At 47.7% G+C, this 18,168-nt stretch overlaps 1 protein-coding gene across 3 annotated transcripts in view; it reads right to left on the minus strand.

The window, feature by feature from the left end:
* The window catches only part of LOC126195003 (medium-chain acyl-CoA ligase ACSF2, mitochondrial-like), a 282,623-nt gene that overhangs the window by 245,725 nt on the left and 18,730 nt on the right, over nt 1-18,168 (minus strand). For all 3 annotated transcript variants that reach the window (XR_007538543.1, XM_049933426.1, XM_049933425.1), the window contains exon 2: nt 10,944-11,112. Coding sequence is in view for 2 of the 3 variants with exons in the window: in XM_049933426.1 (XP_049789383.1) it covers nt 10,944-11,112 (169 nt within the window). In the remaining variant the exon portion in view is untranslated. The remainder of the gene's footprint in view (nt 1-10,943; nt 11,113-18,168) is intronic.

Below are 18,168 nucleotides of genomic sequence, written 5' to 3' on the forward strand. Positions count from 1 at the left end.
ACGGAGAATTTCCATAACACTCTCGCACTGATCGAACCTACCGGTAACGACTCTAGCAGCGTGCCTGTGAATTGCTTCGTTACCTTACGTTTAATGCGACCCGGTAGAAACAAAAACTGGAGCCACTCCCAAGTTCTTAACTTTCTATACACTTTTCCAGAATTTGTTGAATAAACTGCAGTTAGCCATCCGCCGTACCTACAACTGACCTTATGTGATATTTTGTCGAAAACTGACATTTTGAGATCGTGGCCGTGTGCAAAATACAAGCTGATTCTCCCAAACCAGAAAACAACATACAGCCACTGTCAATAAAGCTGTTCATTTATACAAATAGCTGCGTTACCCGTTACAAACCGGCAGGTTCATCTTCAGACGGCTTCCTTTGTTTAAATTACATTTGTAGTTTACATTAGTTGACAGCTGTTTTTCCCCTTCTGGTAGTAGTAGTAGTAGAAGGGTTTGGTGGGCGCACGACAGCAAGGTCTTCAGCGCCCGTTCAGTATCATAGTGAGACGGGTGTCAAGAAAAAAAAAAAAACTCCGGACATTGACATAAAACGGAACATAAAACACGGGGAACAATCATTGAAAAATAGGTGCTCACCCACACCGAAGCGTGGGATGAAGCAAGGCGTCAGCAGTAAAACATGGACAACACAGGAAGAAAACGGGAGAGGGAGCTAAAACAATGTAGCAGATGGAAGTGGCTGGCTGACCGCAAGGAAAAAAGGGAGGAGTCAGCCACTCTGCAATACACTAAAACCTCCAGCCTAAAAGTTTAGGCCAGAGTCCAGACACATCACAAAACTTAAAAACCCTAGACACACACGTCTCATCGTTAGCTAAAACACAAGGCAGATCCCCATCAACTTGTGCTTCTGCCCTTGCAGCACGGTATAAAATGCAGTCTGTTAAAATGTGCTGGACAGAGATGTGCACACCACAAGCAGCACAAAACGGAGGATCCTCCCTCCGTAATAAATAGCTATGCGTCAGAGGACAGTGCCCGATCCGAAGACGTGTGAGGGCCACCTCTTCCCGCCTGAGCAACCGGCAGGAGGAACGCCACGGCCGAGTGGTTGACTTTACCGACCGTAGTTTATTGGCCGTCACCGCCAGCCATTTGTCCTCCCACAAATCCATGCACTTCCTGTGGAGTGCAGCGATGACTGACTGCAAGGGGATAGGACACTGGACCACATCCTGCTCTCTGCAGGCCTCCTTGGCAGCCCGATCAGCCTGTTCATTGCCCCATATGCCGACATGACCAGGCACCCAGCAGAAGGATACCTCTTTACCCCGCTGTTGGAGCAAGTACAGTTGGTCATGTATCAGCTGGACCATCTCCTCAGTCGGGTATAGGTTCTGCAGTGATTGTAAGGCACTAAGAGAATCGGAGCAGAGAAGAAATCGATCGCCCCGAACACGATTCATCTGCTCCAGTGCCTTCAGGATCGCGTGGAGCTCCGCTGCGAAAACGGTATATTCAGCAGGGAGGCGAATCCGGGTAACATGATCAGGGAACACCACAGAACAGCCAAGGAAAGTCTCCTGTTTGGAGCCATCAGTATAAACGACAGTGAAACCGTGATGCACATCTAAAATGTTAAAAAACAGAGATTGAAACGTAAAATCAGGTGCGCCATCTTTCTTAAAATTAGTCAAATCTAAAATAAGTTTGGGTCTCCGGAGGAGCCAAGGTGGAGATCTGCTCCAACCGCGACGTAAAACACGAAGACCAGCCATAGACATCGCACCGAGGCAATCCTGTGCGCGAATCCCATAGGGCTGCGTCGCACGTTGCCGGTTATGAAACAATCGTGCCAGAGGAGGCTGAGCAACGGTATGGTATGCAGGGGTGTATGGTGTGGACAAAGTTTTATACGCCTGGCGCACTGTAAGTAGCCGTCGCCGCATATGAAGTGGCGGTTCACCAGCCTCTGCACAGAGGCTTGGTATGGGGCTAGTTCGGAATGCCCAGTGGCCAACCGAAGCCCTTCATGGTGCACAACGTCCAACATCTTTAAGTAAGAAGGCCTCGCAGACCCATACACCGTGCACCCATAATCGAGCCGAGATCGCACAAACGCCCTGTAAAACTGGAGCAGACAAGTCCTGTCAGCTCCCCATGTACTGTGGCTAAGACATTTTAAAATACTTAAAGCCTTAAGTGACCGCCGTTTCAGGTCTTTAAGATGAGGTAACCACGTGAGCTTCGAGTCAAAAATGAGCCCCAGAAATCTCACCGTGTCTTTAAAAGTAAGAATAGTGTCCCTCATCCTCAACTCAGGAAAGCTTAAAATCGAACGAGAACGGTTAAAAAGAACACATACAGACTTCTCGGTGGAAAACTTAAAACCACTCTTCTGCGCCCAGTCATCCAAACGCCTAATCGTAAGTTGCAACTGACGATTTGTCGTTGCAAGGCTTGAAGAAGAGCAAAACAAAGAGAAATCATCCACAAACAAAGAACACTGGACAGGACTTTTCACTATGGACGTAATGCTATTAATAGCGATGGCAAAGAGAGTCACACTTAAAACGCTACCCTGAGGGACACCGTTCTCCTGCGCAAAGCGATCAGACAGGACATCACCAATTCGGTATCTAAAATATCGTGGCGAGAGGAAAGACTGAATAAAAAGAGGAAGACAACCACGAAAACCCCATTCGTGAAGCTGCTACAGGATGAGACGCCTCCAAGTGGTATCGTAGGCCTTCTCGATGTCGAAAAATACACGTAGAAGGTGATGACGGCGTAGGAAAGCTTGTTGTATAGCCGCCTCCAGGAGGGCAAGGTTATCGAAGGTGGAACGAAACCTCCTGAACCCACACTGAAAGCGACTAAGGAGTTGCCGGGATTCCAACATCCAGACAAGGCGGCGGTTGACCATCCGCTCCAAGGTCTTCCCTATGCAACTAGTGAGGGCAATACTACGGTAGCTACTTGGGCTCGTGCGGTCTTTCCCAGGTTTTAAAAAAGGGATTAAAACTGCCTCACGCCACGCGTCAGGAAAGTGACCCGACGCCCAAATGGCATTAAAAAGTGCGAGGAGTATTTCTCTGTTGCGCATTGTGAGGTGCCATAGCATACTGTAATGGATCCTATCGTGACCAGGGGATGTGTCACGAGCTCCAGACAATGCAGAATACAGCTCCCACATAGAAAATGGGCAGTTGTAAACTTCATGAGAGGTGGACTGGAAGTTCAGACTACATCTCTCAGCAACCGCTCTATGGCGCTGGAAACCTGGATCCTGACTGGTTGTTGCAGTAACTGTGGCAAAATACGCTGCCATAGTCTGGGCAATGTCCCGCGGATCCGTGTGGAGAGTGCCGTTAGTCATTACAGCAGCTATGGTGCACCTCCCTCCTCTACCAGAAATTCTCCTGATGCTCTCCCACACAATGGAACTTTTGGTGGAACGATTAATGGTGTTCAGGAACGTTTGCCACGACCTCTTCTTGCTCTCACGAATAATGCGGCGACATCTTGCCCTCGCCACCCGAAAGGATGCAAGATTCTCAGCAGTCGGCCGACACTTGAACAGACGCAGAGCCGCACGCCTGGTCCTGATTGCAGAGCGGCATTCGGCACTCCACCAAGGCACAGGTGGCCTCTTCCGGTGGCCTGTGGACTGTGGAATGGATGCTGCAGCGGCGTGGTGGACCGTTTTGGTAATATGATCCACCCACACCTCAACATTCGCACAGTGTTCGAATTGGGCCAACTGGCTATAAAGTGTCCAGTCAGCTCCACTGAGCACCCATCGTGGTGGTCTCCTTTCGGGCCCCACGCCATCTGGCAGGTGAATCCAGATTGGGAAATGATCACTGCCGTGCAAGTCAGCAACCACTTCCCAGTGAGCACTGGCGGCAAGAGCTGGAGAGCGAAGCGAGAGATCAATGGCAGAGAACGACCCAGTCGCCGTGCAGAAATGAGTACTCTGTCCTCCATTGAGCAAGTAGGCACAGGATGACAGGAGAAGCCTCTCAATTGCTCTACCCCTGGGGCAGGTAATTGCAGAGCCCCAAAGCACATTGTGGGCATTAAAATCACCACAAATAATGAATGGCTGGGGGAGCTGTGTAAGAAGGTCGGTGAGGGCCGCTGCATCAAGAGCATCATGTGGGGGCAAGTAATGTGAACATACAGTCAATGGATGACGCACGTGCACGGACACAGCGACGGCCTGTAAAGTCGTCGTAAGTGAGAGAGGCGAGGAGTGGTAGTCCGTCCTGACGAAAATACCTACGCCTCCTCTAGCTCTCTCTCCACGCAGGTCGTCCTTTTTGTGGAGTGTATAGCCTCGTATCTCAGGGGAGTATGATGGATGGAAATAAGTCTCCTGGAGACATAGACACAGTGGTCTATCCTGAGATAGTAGACGAAGTTCTTCCACATGCGTCCTGAACCCATGCAAGTTCCACTGAAGTATGGGAGCCATCTAGGATGGGGGTAGCACCTTCATCCTGTCTCTCCGACGAGGCGGGGAGACCGAAGCAGGTGGAGGAGCAGGCGTGGGGCGAGATGATTGCCCCACACATACATCGTATTCCATCAACTCCGGGGAAGAGTCAGAGGAAGCCTCTCGTAAAACAACATCCGCATGGTCAGATGGTTTACCACGGGATTTGACCCGCTGTGGCTGCTGTACAGGAGCTTTCTGTGGTTTGGTGGGCTTTGGGTGAGCTGATGTGGGAGTGGTAATCGGCGCACTGGGCTTGGGAACAGCCGCAGCTGTTGGAGGCGCCAGGGGCTGGACCAAGTTCGCCACTGTACCCGTGTCTGCCAGTCGAGTAGGGGCTACTGGCTCTGAAACACTGGCTGCGTTGCAAGTGCACTGACAGCTGCAGGTGTTAGTGCCAACACTCACCACCTCCGTCTGCGTCGAGGCATCGACTTTTGGAGTAGGCTTCTGAACCAGGGATGCAAAAGATGTAACAAATGTGGGGGGTTGCATCGACTTATAGATCTTCTTGGCCTCACCATAGGGGATACGCTTGGTTGTTTTTATTTCCAGGACTTTGCGTTCCTCTAAAAATATTCGGCAGTCCCTACTCCACACAGGGTGGTTGCCAGAGCAATTGAGACATCTAGGCGGAGACGAGCAACCAACTCCTTCATGAGCAGCCTTACCACAGTTGCCACAAGTCGCGTCGCCTTTACACCCGAAGGTGGTATGCCCAAAACTCTGGCATTTAAAACAGCGCATTGGAGACGGGAAATAAGGCCGCACACTAAGGCGAAGGAAGCCAGCTTTAATATGGTCTGGAAGTTCCGTGCTACTGAAGGTCAGAATAAAAGAGTCGGATTTCACAAGATTGCCATCAACCCTCTTCATGATATGTTGAACATCAACGATACCTTCCAGAGCCCACTCACGTTGCAGTTCGTCTTTGGGAATGTCGACTAGATCCCGGCATGTCACAACACCTTTGCTATAATTCAAGGTGCTGTGCAGTTGAGTGTCTATGGCATACTCCCCAAGGCATTTAGCAGCTTGCAGGTTAGTGGCTTGCTGGGAAGTGGAAGTTTCCACGAGCAAGGTCCCATTACGCAAACGTTTCACTGATTTTAAGGAGCCACAGATGCCCTCCAGACCCTTTTGTATATAGAAGGGCGAAACCTTCTCAAAACTACCCTCCTTCCGTTTTACAATGAGAAACACATTCTGATTACCAGAATGCATTCTGTTACTAAAGACTTGACTTGTCAAAGATGTGCTGCAGTCAGGGGGACTGACTGCACGAGCCCTCTTCAGAGACTGGGTGTTGGAACCTTCCAGCGGCCCACCCTTTCCGCTGGGAGGAGGAAAAGAGGAATTCGAAGGATCCATCTCGGTCCCACGAGCAGCTAGGGAACTAGAAGTCCACCTAGACAGAGCCCCGCGTGCCTAGGTAAGCCTTACACAACTGGGGTGCGGCAGGTGCCCCAGAGGTTGCCCGCTTGCGACTGTTCCACCCCAACAGCCATGCATCTTATAGGCGCGCAGCACACCGTAAGATTGAGAGGTTTTTATAGAGGTTTACCGTCCTCGCAATCCAGGCGGTCAAGCCAAGATAACCATTCCCCGCAGCACACAACATTCCACCGCCGCGCCATACGGTGGTCGCTGAAGCATGTCCGGGGATTACGGTGACAGGAGACTGGCGGCGCTGACAAGACCCCAGCTCAGGACCCCGGGGTCGCCAAGCCCGTACTCAGCAAATGAATGCTGAGCCCCTGGGGGCCCCCTTCTGGTGATGGTCCTTGGGGCCGTAGTGCCATACAACAAAAAGCGATGTAAGAAACAGCCTGTTCAACTGTAACCATGACTAATAAGATAGAAAAACACTTTCAACAAATCTCTAAGGTAAAACTGGATTACTTTTAGGTTACTTATGTCGAAATTCCTGCGTCGTTGCGTTGCACTGTTGACTGTTTGTGTTCACGAACACCTATTTTTGTTACTTATAAGAAGCTAGGACACACTTTGTAAAAATATTGAGTCTGTGTGTGTGTGTGTGTGTGTGTGTGTTAAATCAGCTTCCAGTGACTCAAACAGCCCTCACATGGTGCACGTACATAAATGCGTTAACTTTAAAATGCGTCAGACTAATACAGCACGAATTCTTCGCACAGAAATGCACACCACCGCATCAAACCAATAACTAATACACGAAGCACCAGCAAGACAGCAAGAACCATCCGAAAACTTATTTGTAATAAATCCGAAACCGGGAATTTATTGAATTAAATATTTTTTTAAAAGCGTACTTGTGACCGGTAGCTGCTTGAATTATTAACCTTATAATTCTATGGTAGCCAATGGTTCTCGACATGTCAACTTTTGACACGATAGCGTGATACACTACCGCACTGCGCTGTTCATATAGGCTTTGCGCGGTACAGCACTGGCATTTGGGTTGCCTGCCATGCAGGCGTTACACGGCGAGACGACATCCGCCTAAGGCCATAGTTGCGGCCGCGCCTGGAGAGGGCGAGACCTTGCCCGACCTGCTTCGCATCACCTGTCTCGTGTGCAGAAATAGAGCTTTGCTCAGTATCATTCTCTCCGGCGGACATTTATGTGGGCAGTATGGCCTGCCAAGTAGAGTCGACTGGAGAGTCAATCAGTGGATCTTCTACTTCCCAAGCCGATCCCCAGTCTTCTGGTTACGACGAGCGACAGCGGATAACAGCTTGCAACCAGCCTTCGATGGCACCAGTTTGTCTAGTGCTTCATCGCTTCGAGATCTGACTTAGAAGAACTTCTTGGAAGTGTCCAACCGGATCAGGTTCAAATGGTTCAAATGGCTCTGAGCACTACAGTATGCTGAACCCTAGCACACCTCGTTACTAAAGTGCGACCTGTAACACAGCACAATGCAGTTGTTGTTGTCGTTGAGGTATTCAGTCCGAAGACTGAGTTCATTGCAGATGTCCATGCTACTCTATACAATGCAAGTCTCTTCATCTCCGAGTAACTACTGCAAACTACTCGTACATCCTTCTGAACCTGCTTGATGTATTCATCAGTTGGTCTTCCTCTACGATTTTTACTCCCATACGCTTCCCTCGATTACTAAAGTAGTGATTCCTTGATGTCTCAGAATAAGTCCTACCAACCGATCCTTTCTTCTAGTCAAGTTGTGCCACAAACTCCTCTTCTCCCCATTTCTGTTCAGCAACCTCATTAGCTGCGTGATCTACCCAGCTAATTTTCAGCATTCTTCAGTAGCACCACATTTCGAAAGTTTCTATTCCCTTTTTGTCTAAACTGTTTATCGCCCATGTTTCAGTTCCATACATGGCTATACTCCATGCAAATACTTTCAGAAAAGACTTGTTGGCACTTAAATTATACTCGGTATTAACAAACTTCTCTTCTTCAGAAACGCCTTTCTTGCCATTGCATGTCTACATTTTTTCTACTCCTTGCTTCGGCCATGGTCAGCTATTTTGCTGCCTCCCCCCCCCCCCCTACAAAAACTCATATACTACTTTGGGTGTCTCGTTTCCTGACCTGATTCCCGCAGCATCTCGTAATTTAATTCGACTACATTCCATTATCCTCCTTTCGTTGATGTTCATCTTATATCCTCCTTTCAAGACACTATCCATACCGTTCAACTGTCCTTCCAAGTCCTTTTCTGTCTCTGACAGTATTACAATGTCATCAGCAAACCTTAAAATTTTTTATTTATTCTCCTTGGACTTTAATTCCTACTTCAAATTTTTCTTTGGTATCCTTTACTGCTTGCGCAATGGGCAGATTGAATAACATCGAGGATAGGCTACAACCCTGTCTCGCTCCCTTCTCAACTTCTGCTTCCCTTTCATGCCCCTCGTCTCTTATAGCTGCCATTTGGTTTCTGTACAAATTATAAATATTCATCAGGTTACCTTCCATTGGGAAAGCTGTTGCACTCAGCGACTGTTATATTGACTTGTAAATTATAGATTTCAGCGATCAGTCGTCCTTTTTAAATTTTATTGGCATATCTAGATTTCAGCTAGAAGCTATCCATTCTCAATGCACTATTATTTATGCTCAATGCATGTAATGCCTGTTGGTCGGCAATGACCTGTGGATGAAGCCTGACCAACAGGCATTACATGCATTGAGCATAGCTAATAGTGCATTGAGAATGGATAGCTTCTAGCTGAAATCTAGATATGCCAATAAAATTTAAAAAGGACGACTGATCACCGAAATCTATAATTTACAAATTATAAATAGCCTTTCGCTCCCTGCCATCTTTAGAATTTGGAGTAGAGTATTCCAGTCAACATTGTCAAAAGCTTTCTCTAAGTCTACAGATGCTATAAACATAGTTTTGGCTTTCCTTAAAATATCTTCCATAAGAAATCTTAGGATCCGTATCGCCTCGCGTGTTCCTACATTTCTCCGGGATCTAAAGTTATCTTCCCCATGGTCGGGTTCCACCAGTTTTTCCATTAGTCTGTGCAAAACTCGTGATAGTATTTTGCAGCTGTGACTTATTAAACTGATAGTTCGGTAGTTTACACATATGTCAGCATCTACTTTCTTCGGAATTGGAATTATTATATTCTTCTTGGAGTCAGAGGATACTTCACCTGTCTCATACATTTTGCTCACCAGATGGAAGACTTTTGTAACGGGTGGCTCTCAAAAGACTATCAGTAGTTCTAACGGAATGTTTTCTACTCCCAAAGCCATAAACTTTGAATAACTGTCTGGGTAAAAAAGTCAGCTGAAAGTTCGGAGGGAGCCAACAATACAGGGTGTTACAAAAAGGTACGGCCAAACTTTCAGGAAACATTCCTCACACACAAATAAAGAAAAGATGTTATGTGGACATGTGTCCGGAAACGCTTAATTTCCATGTTAGAGCTCATTTTAGTTTCGTCAGTATCTACTGTACTTCCTCGATTGACCGCCAGTTGGCCCAATTGAAGGAAGGTAATGTTAACTTCGGTGCTTGTGTTGACATGCGACTCATTGCTCTACAGTACTAGCATCAAGCACATCAGTACGTAGCATCAACAGGTTAGTGTTCATCACGAACGTGGTTTTGCAGTCAGTGCAATGTTTACAAATGCGGAGTTGGCAGATGCCCATTTGGTGTATGGATTAGCACGGGGCAATAGCCGTGGCGCGGTACGTTTGTATCGAGACAGATTTCCAGAACGAAGGTGTCCCGACAGGAAGACGTTCGAAGCAATTGATCGACGTCTTAGGGAGCACGTAACATTCCAGCCTATGACTCGCGACTGGGGAAGACCTAGAACGACAAGGACACCTACAATGGACGAGGCAATTTTTGGTGTAGTTGACGATAACCCTTATGTCAGCGTCGGAGAAGTTGCTGCTGTACAAGGTAACGTTGACCACGTGACTGAATGGAGAGTGCTACGGGAGAACCAGTTGTTTCCGTACCATGTACAGCGTGTGCAGGCACTATCAGCAGCTGATTGGCCTCCACGGGTACATTTCTGCGAATGGTTCATCCAACAATGTATCAATCCTCATTTCAGTACAAATGTTCTCTTTACGGATGAGGCTTCATTCCAACGTGATCAAATTGCAAATTTTCACAACCAACATGTGTGGGCTGACGAGAATCCGCACGCAATTGTGGAATCACGTCATCAACACAGGTTTTCTGTGAACGTTTGGGCAGGCATTGTTGGTGATGTCTCGATTGGGCCCCATGTTCTTCCACCTACGCTCAATGGAGCACGTTATCATAATTTCATACGGGATACTCTACCTGTGCTGCTGGAACATGTTCCTTTACAAGTAAGACACAACATGTGGTTCATGCACGATGGAGCTCCTGCACATTTCAGTCGAAGTGTTCGTACGCTTCTCAACAACAGATTCGGTGACCGATGGATTGGTAGAGGCGGACCAATTCCATGGTCTCCACGCTCTCCTGACCTCAACCCTCTTGACTTTCATTTATGGGGGCATTTGAAAGCTCTTGTCTACGCAACCCCGGTACCAAATGTAGAGACCCTTCGTGCTCGTATTGTGGACGGCTGTGATACAATACGCCATTCTCCAGGGCTGCATCAGCGCGTCAGGGATTCCATGTGACCGAGGGTGGATGCATGTATCCTCGCTAACGGGGGACATTTTGAACATTTCCTGTAACAAAGTATTGTTGCTGTGTGTTTCCATTCCATGATTAATGTGATTTGAAGAGAAGTAATAAAATGAGCTCTAACATGGAAAGTAAGCGTTTCCGGACACATGTCCACATAACATATTTTCTTTCTTTGTGTGTGAGGAATGTTTCCTGAAAGTTGGGCCGTACCTTTTTGTAAGACCCTGTATAACACCTCCAGCTACACCATGCGAAGCAAGGTTCAGACCAGCCTCCGGCTTGATGACAGCACAGCCTTTTGTCTTATAGGGACAGGCCAGCAAGTGCAGCGACGTCGTGCTGGGGACGGAGGGAACTCACCCGGCGCTTGACCTCGCTGAAGGTGAGCCGCACGCCCTGGTGGCAGGAGACGAGCGCCTCCCGGGGGCCGAAGCGGTCGGCGGCGCTGTCCACCAGCTGGCCCACGGTGACCGCCAGGAGCGGGTCTGCGCTCGGCTGGTGCCAATAGCTGGGCGGCGGCGCGCTCAACCTGCCGACCAGCAACGCCGTCTGAGCTTCCACCGTACAGCCGATAGCGAAACCGCGCTGCGGCAGTCGGGCGCCGTTTCAGTAGGCTTTGTCATGGAGATTAAAAGAAATGAGGAAGGACAAAAGAGTAGGGGGACGGTGAAAGAGCAGGGGATAGAAGTCGAAGAAGATGAAGAGGTGCAGATCCAGGGTTTGTTTCTGAAGGAGAGAAGGTTCACATGTTATTTACTGTCCCTCATCTTCCCCTCCTTCCCCCCACCCTCCCGCTGCCTGCCATTTTCAACATACCATGCATGAATACAATTTAACAATAATTTTATGGTAGTAATAATAACTATAACAATAATAATAAAAAGTTTAAGTAGAATAAAGTACACAGGCATTGTGAGGCGACGGCTGAAATAATGATTTCATGCTTCGCCGCATTTCTTACAAGGGCCTGAAAATTATTTTTGCGGTCAGCTAGAAAGCGACGGTAACATACTGACCATAATTTCCAATCTGCAAGCCCGCATTCTTCTTGTACATGCTGAAAGAAAATGTTCCTACTAACTACACTACTGGCCATTAAAATTGCTACACCAAGAAGAAATGCAGATGATAAACGGGTATTCATTGGACAAATATTATACTAGAACTGACATGTGATTACATTTTCACGCAATTTGGGTGCATAGGTCCTGAGAGATCAGTGCCCAGAACAACCACCTCTGGCCGTAATAATGGTCTTGATACGCCTGGGCATTGAGTCAAACAGAGCTTGGATAGCGTGTACAGGTACAGCTGCCCATGCAGCTTCAACACGATACCACAGTTCATCAAGGGTAGTGACTGGTGTATTGTGACGAGCCAGTTGATCGGCCGCCATTGACCAGACGTTTTCAATTGGTGAGAGATCTGGAGAATGTGCTGGCCAGGGCAGCTATCGAACATTTTCTGTATCCAGAAAGGCCCGTACAGGACCTCCAACATGCGGCCGAGCATTATCTTGCTGAAATGTAGGGTTTCACAGGGATCGAATGAAGGGTAGAGCCACGGGTCGTAAAACGTCTTAAATGTAACGTCCACTGTTCAAAGTGCCGTCAATGCGAACAAGAGGTGACCGAGACGTGTAACCATTGGCATTCCGGTTAAAGGCGCTACAGTCTGGAACCGCGCGACCGCTACGGTCGCAGGTTCGAATCCTGCCTCGGGCATGGATGTGTGTGATGTCCTTAGGTTAGTTAGGTTTAAGTAGTTCTAAGTTCTAGGGGACTGATGACCTTAGAAGTTAAGTCCCATAGTGCTCAGAGCCATTTGAACCATTGGCATTCCATACCATCACGCCGGGTGATACGCCAGTATGGCGATGACGAATACACGCTTACAATGTGCGTTCACCGCGATGTCGCCAAACACGGATGTTACCATCATGATGCTGTAAACAGGACCTGGATTCATCCAAAAAAATGACGTTTTGTCATCGTGCACACAGGATCGTCGTTGAGTATACCATCGCAGGCGCTCCTGGCTGTGATGCAGCGTCAGGGGTAACCGCAGCCATAGTCTCCGAGCAGATAGTCCATGCTGCTGCAAACGTCGTCGAACCGATCGTGCAGATGGTTGTTGTCTTGCAAACGTCCCCATCTGTTGACTCAGGGATCGAGACGTGGCTGCACGATCCGTTACAGCCATGCGGATAAGATGCCTGTCATCTCGACTGCTAGTGATATGAGATCGTTGGGATCCAGCTCGGCGTTCCGTATTACCCTCCTGAACCCACCGATTCCAAATTCTGCTAACAGTCATTGGATCTCGACCAACGCGAACAGCAATGTCGCGATACGACAAACGGCAATCGCGATAGGCTACAATCCGACCTTTATCAAAGTCGGAAACGTGATGGTACGCATGTCTCCTCCTTACACGAGGCATCACAACAACGTTTCACCAGACAACGCCGGTCAACTGCTGTTAGTGTATGAGAAATCGGTTGGAAACTTTCCTCATGTCAGCACGTTGTAGATGTCGCCACCGGCGCCAATCTTGTGTGAATGCTCTGAAAAGCTAATCATTTGCATATCACATCACCTTCTTCCTGTCGGTTAAATTTTGCGTCTGTAGCACGTCATCTTCGTGGACTAGCAATTTTAATGGCCAGTAGTGTACAATTTAACAATAATTTTTATGGTAATAATAATAATAATAATAATAAACAGTTTAAGTAGAATAAAGTACACAGGCATTGTGAGGCGACGGCTGAAATAATAATTTCATGCTTCGCCGCATTTTTTACAAGAGCCTGAAAATTATTTTTGCAGTCAGCTAGAAATCGACGGAGAACATACTGACCATAATTTCCAATCTGAAAGTCCACGTTCTTCTTGTACTCACCGAAAGAAAATGTTCCTACTAGCTATTTACTGAACGGGATCGGAAACCATGTTTATAAATAAAATTTTTGAGTTCTAACTAATTAATATATTCAAAAAGTAGAAATGCATAAACATGATAGTATTCTTGATAATAATAATAATCTCTTTAAAGTGAGTACCGCCATTAGACTGTTGTTTATTTACAGTGTTACATTTACAAAGTGTTACAAATTGCCTAAGATAGCATACTGTCGTATTAAAATACTCTTTTAGACAGACATTGACTACGACAGTAGTAGGCAATTCATAACATTTAAAACACTTGACAATGGCACTTCGGAGCCGAAATCATGATTGTGTAAGTGTAAATGTAACACTGTAAATAAACAACAGTCTAATGGCGGCACTGACTTTAAGGAAATATATTATGACTGTGGCCCCGCATTATGAAAAATTTATTAAATAATAATAAATGGCTACAAATGGCTCTGAGCACTATGGGACTTAACATCTCAGGTCATCAATCCCCTAGAACTTAAAAAAATGGTTCAAATGGCTCTGAGCACTATGGGACCCAACTGCTGAGGTCATAAGTCCCCTAGAACTTAGAACTACTTAAACCTAACTAACCTAAGGACATCACACACATCCATGACCGAGGCAGGATTCGAACCTGCGACCGTAGCAGTCGCGCGGTTCCAGACTGAAGCGCCTAGAACCGCTCGGCCACCAGCGGCCGGCAAATAATAATAATGTCCCTATCATAAACGACACTATCAGCAGTTCCAAGTAAAATAGTCTATCGCCCTGACTTATAATCATCCAAGTTAACTGCCCGCCACAAAAGTGCAATATAATCTCGCTACTTGCCACGCGGTTTTGTCAACATTACTGTTTACACAAACAGTTATTTCCGTGAAATCTAAGAGATCCAGGACGGTGTGCAGTCTCTCGCGCGTGCGCTTCCGGCTTTTACCGAACACGTTTGGCCGGTGCCTAGCTCTGACGTCATCTGACGGAGTTCGTAAGCCGGTGTTTGACTGACGCGGACAGATTAACAGCTCGGTGCAAGTGTCTGCCGCCACGTGGGTCCTTTATTTGTGATAGGTTGAGCTGCAGCATCGCCGATGGATCTCGGTCTTACTGTCTTGCTGTAAAGATAAATTTGTTCTACCCTACAATTATGTCATTGGAGTGCATGTTGAAGGTGTGGTGGTGGCACTTGAAGTCCCATAGCACCCTCTGACGGTGGAAGTTCAAAACAGCAATCAATAGGTATCACAACTACATAGTCCTATCATGGTCGACACATATTGAGTGGTCGTATAAAGTCTGACACTTCATTAGTGACCGTAACAGGGCTATCGTTAGCCATGTTCTGAATATGATTCCTCAACAATGGTGAGAGGAACAGGGTGGCGGTGTCAGTGCTAAAGAGTTACGGTGCCAATGTTTTGTAAGTCAGTCACCGTGGCGTGCAGGGCATCTACTTTGTCATTGAGATGCCTTGCCTTCTCTCGAATTGACGTCTTCATAGTTACTTTGTTTGTTTCCTCGTGGAGGCTAACTACCCTCGTGAGGAGAGGCACATGCCGGCTCCACTGAAGCACCTTATTCTACAAGCGCTGGAAGATCTGCACCTGTGGCCACGCAGTGCTGCCATAGGTGAGGGAAGGGTGGACAACCATCCGGTACAGACGGAGCTTGGTTTCTAGGTTCAATTCCCTGCTGTTGAACATTAGGTACAACGCTTTTATCAGCTCCTGTCCTTCTTGGGTGACGTATTCTGCACGTCGATAGAAGAGCAGTTTTTTATCCGTCCAGACACCTAAATATTTGGTATCAGGGGACCATGGAACCCAGATGCCTTCAATAGTGATGTTGTGGCGGAGGATTGGGTGCCGTTTGGTGAGTAGACTGCCGTAGTTTTGGTGGCAATCTTGAGGGCAATCTTATTTGAACGACACCAGGTCACTATCGCGTGCATCTGTCGCCGGAGACGAGCAGTGAGCTGGTCCGCGTTGCGGCCGGTCGTACAGAGCGCCTTACCATCGGCGTATTGCGCCAGGTAGCAGTGTGGGATGACTGGCATATCATTAACATAAATGTTAAAGAGGATATGAGACAACACAGGGTCTTAAGGGGCTTGAGCATTTTCCTAGCTGAATAACCAAGAGGCTTCTATCGTGGATGAAATTATCCACGATCTTGACATAGGCGCCGGGAATGGTCGTCTGTGTGAGCTTTTTGTACACAAGATTGTCCTGCCAAGTCTTGTCGTACGCGTTTTGCACGTCCAGGAAAACCGCTGGACCGGCCGGATTGGCCGTGCGGTTCTAGGCGCTACAGTCTGGAACCGAGCGACCGCTACGGTCGCAGGTTCGAATCCTGCCTCGGGCATGGATGTGTGTGATGTCCTTAGGTTAGTTAGGTTTAATTAGTTCTAAGTTCCAGGCGACTGATGACCTCAGAAGTTAAATCGCATAGTGCTCAGAGACATTTTTTTGAAAACCGCTGGCGTCGACACGGTGGAGTTAAGGCCCTTGTTGGCTCTGAGCGCTATGGGACTTAACTTTGAGGTCATCAGTCCCCTAGAATTTAGAACTACTTAAACCTAACTAACCTAAGGACATCACACACATCCATGCCCAAGGCAGGATTCGAACCTAAGGCCTTGTTGACATGTTCTGTGATCCTAAGAGATTGGAGTTCGGCCAACAGGTGGGAAGCGAATCCGAACTGTTCTGGATGGACCGTCCCAGCCACCGCCAAAGGCTGGGAAATGCGATGGAGGAATAAAGATTGTAGAACCTTTGTCACGGTATTTAGAAGGCCTGTTGTTAGTAGGGACCATAAGATCCTTCGAGGGCTTGGGAACGGGAATTAGTTTGGCCTGCTTCCACTGTGGGGAGAAAATGCTGGTTGTGAGACAGCGGTTCAGGGTGCTGGTAAATAAGACCAGTGGCTCGATGGAAGCTGGCGGAGGTGTTCGTTAAAGATGTCATCCAAACCTGGAAACGAATGCTCACGCTTCCCCCAGAGGATCCATTGGATTTCTACTCAGGATGTAAGGTGAGGGGCAGTCAGAGGTGGTCTTTATCTGAAAGTGGCAACAGCCACCAGAATATCGTGTTCATTCTAGAGTTCTTCAGGCATAAGGTCCTGGATAAGCAATTGGATCTGGACCTCAAATGCATCGGCCAGAGTTTTTACCAAGCGGAGGGCATCATAAGTTAAAATGTCCACTGCATGGATGGGATGGTTGGTCTTCACCGTGAAGCGCCATAGGGCTTGAACAACAGCCCGTTCTGCTTTCTGCTGGAGGAGAAAGGCGGACATCTTGTCCTCCCGTTGTTCTGTTTTCCAATGGGCGAGGCGGTGGCAGAATTCACATTGAAGATGCTTCATGCAATGCTTATCCCGAGGGTCAAGAAACTGCTTCCACCACCTGCAGTAGCGTTTCTTCTGCATTTGAATTCATGCAGTAGGGGAGGCAAGTTATCCAGTGGAGTTAAAGCCCTTAGGACAATTGATGTAGAGGCCTTCATCACCTTCTGGATTGGCATTAACCAGATTGGTAGGTATTGTCAGGTCAAGGTATTGTCGAGTGTTGTTGTTGAAGATCCTGAAAATTTGTCCCAATCAATGATGGTCACGGTAGAACGGAAATCAAAAGACAAAGCGACGTCAGTAAGGTGCAGGAGCATGGGGTCGTGGTCAGAGGCCAGTTCGTGTACTGTTTCCAACGAAAACTGCACTGCAAAGTTCTTGAAAATGGCCACATCCAGAATGTCCGGCTGGCTGTCAGAACAGACTGGTATATGGGTGGGAGCATGTGGGCCATAGACCGACAGTGCCAGAGGATCTTCCAGGTCGAGAAGGAGTCTGCTCATGGGAATGGCAATGCGAGAATGCTAAGCTGAATGCTTGGCATTGAGATCTGCCCTAACAATGAGTTTGTTAAATGACGTCAAGGTACAGAGGTCTGCGTCAAGAAGTGGTAGATTAGGGCTAAAATACGTTGCAGCAAAAGTAATAGCACCAAGGTGGGTAGGAATAGTGACTGCCATAACCTCTATATGTTCTAATGGTTGGAAAGCCTTGTCATTATGAAAGAGTTTCTTGTGTAGGAACCACGCCATGCCCCCACCTCAGCAATGGAGTCAGTCAGTGCGCTGTATGAACAGAGAGATGGCCTGGAGGATCTCTCATGTCATCCCGGAAAGAAGCATCTGTCTTTGTCACTGGGGGGAATATCCCGGGTGGGCTGCTTGACCTGCAGCAGACAGTGGTGAGCGTGGTTACTTGTGGAGAAGGTGACACAATGGAGGGCTGTAGCACTTCAACAGGTGGGTGCGAGGAGGCTGCAGACAGTCTTTCAGTTTGGTGGGCGTTGGTACTTGTCACAGAAGACAGATTAGAGATGAGCAGGAGGAGACAGCTGCAGCAGCGAATGTAGTCATATGGGATGGATCTGGAGGGGGAATCTTGTCACAGATGCGTCAGGCACCTGAGAATCAGTGGTAGGATGGTCGTCGGTTTACCCCTTAAAATGGGTGTGGTCCCACGATGTTGGGGGTGACTGATTCGTCCTTGGATTCGTTCTTGGAGGGTGGGAAGAATTCATAGCCTTCGGGTATACAGGGTGAAAAGTAGTTAAACCGACAAACTCTGGGAGGTTGTAGGGGACATCAAAACAAATA

This window comes from Schistocerca nitens, chromosome 7 (assembly GCF_023898315.1).
Source record: "Schistocerca nitens isolate TAMUIC-IGC-003100 chromosome 7, iqSchNite1.1, whole genome shotgun sequence".
Lineage (NCBI taxonomy): Eukaryota > Metazoa > Arthropoda > Insecta > Orthoptera > Acrididae > Schistocerca > Schistocerca nitens.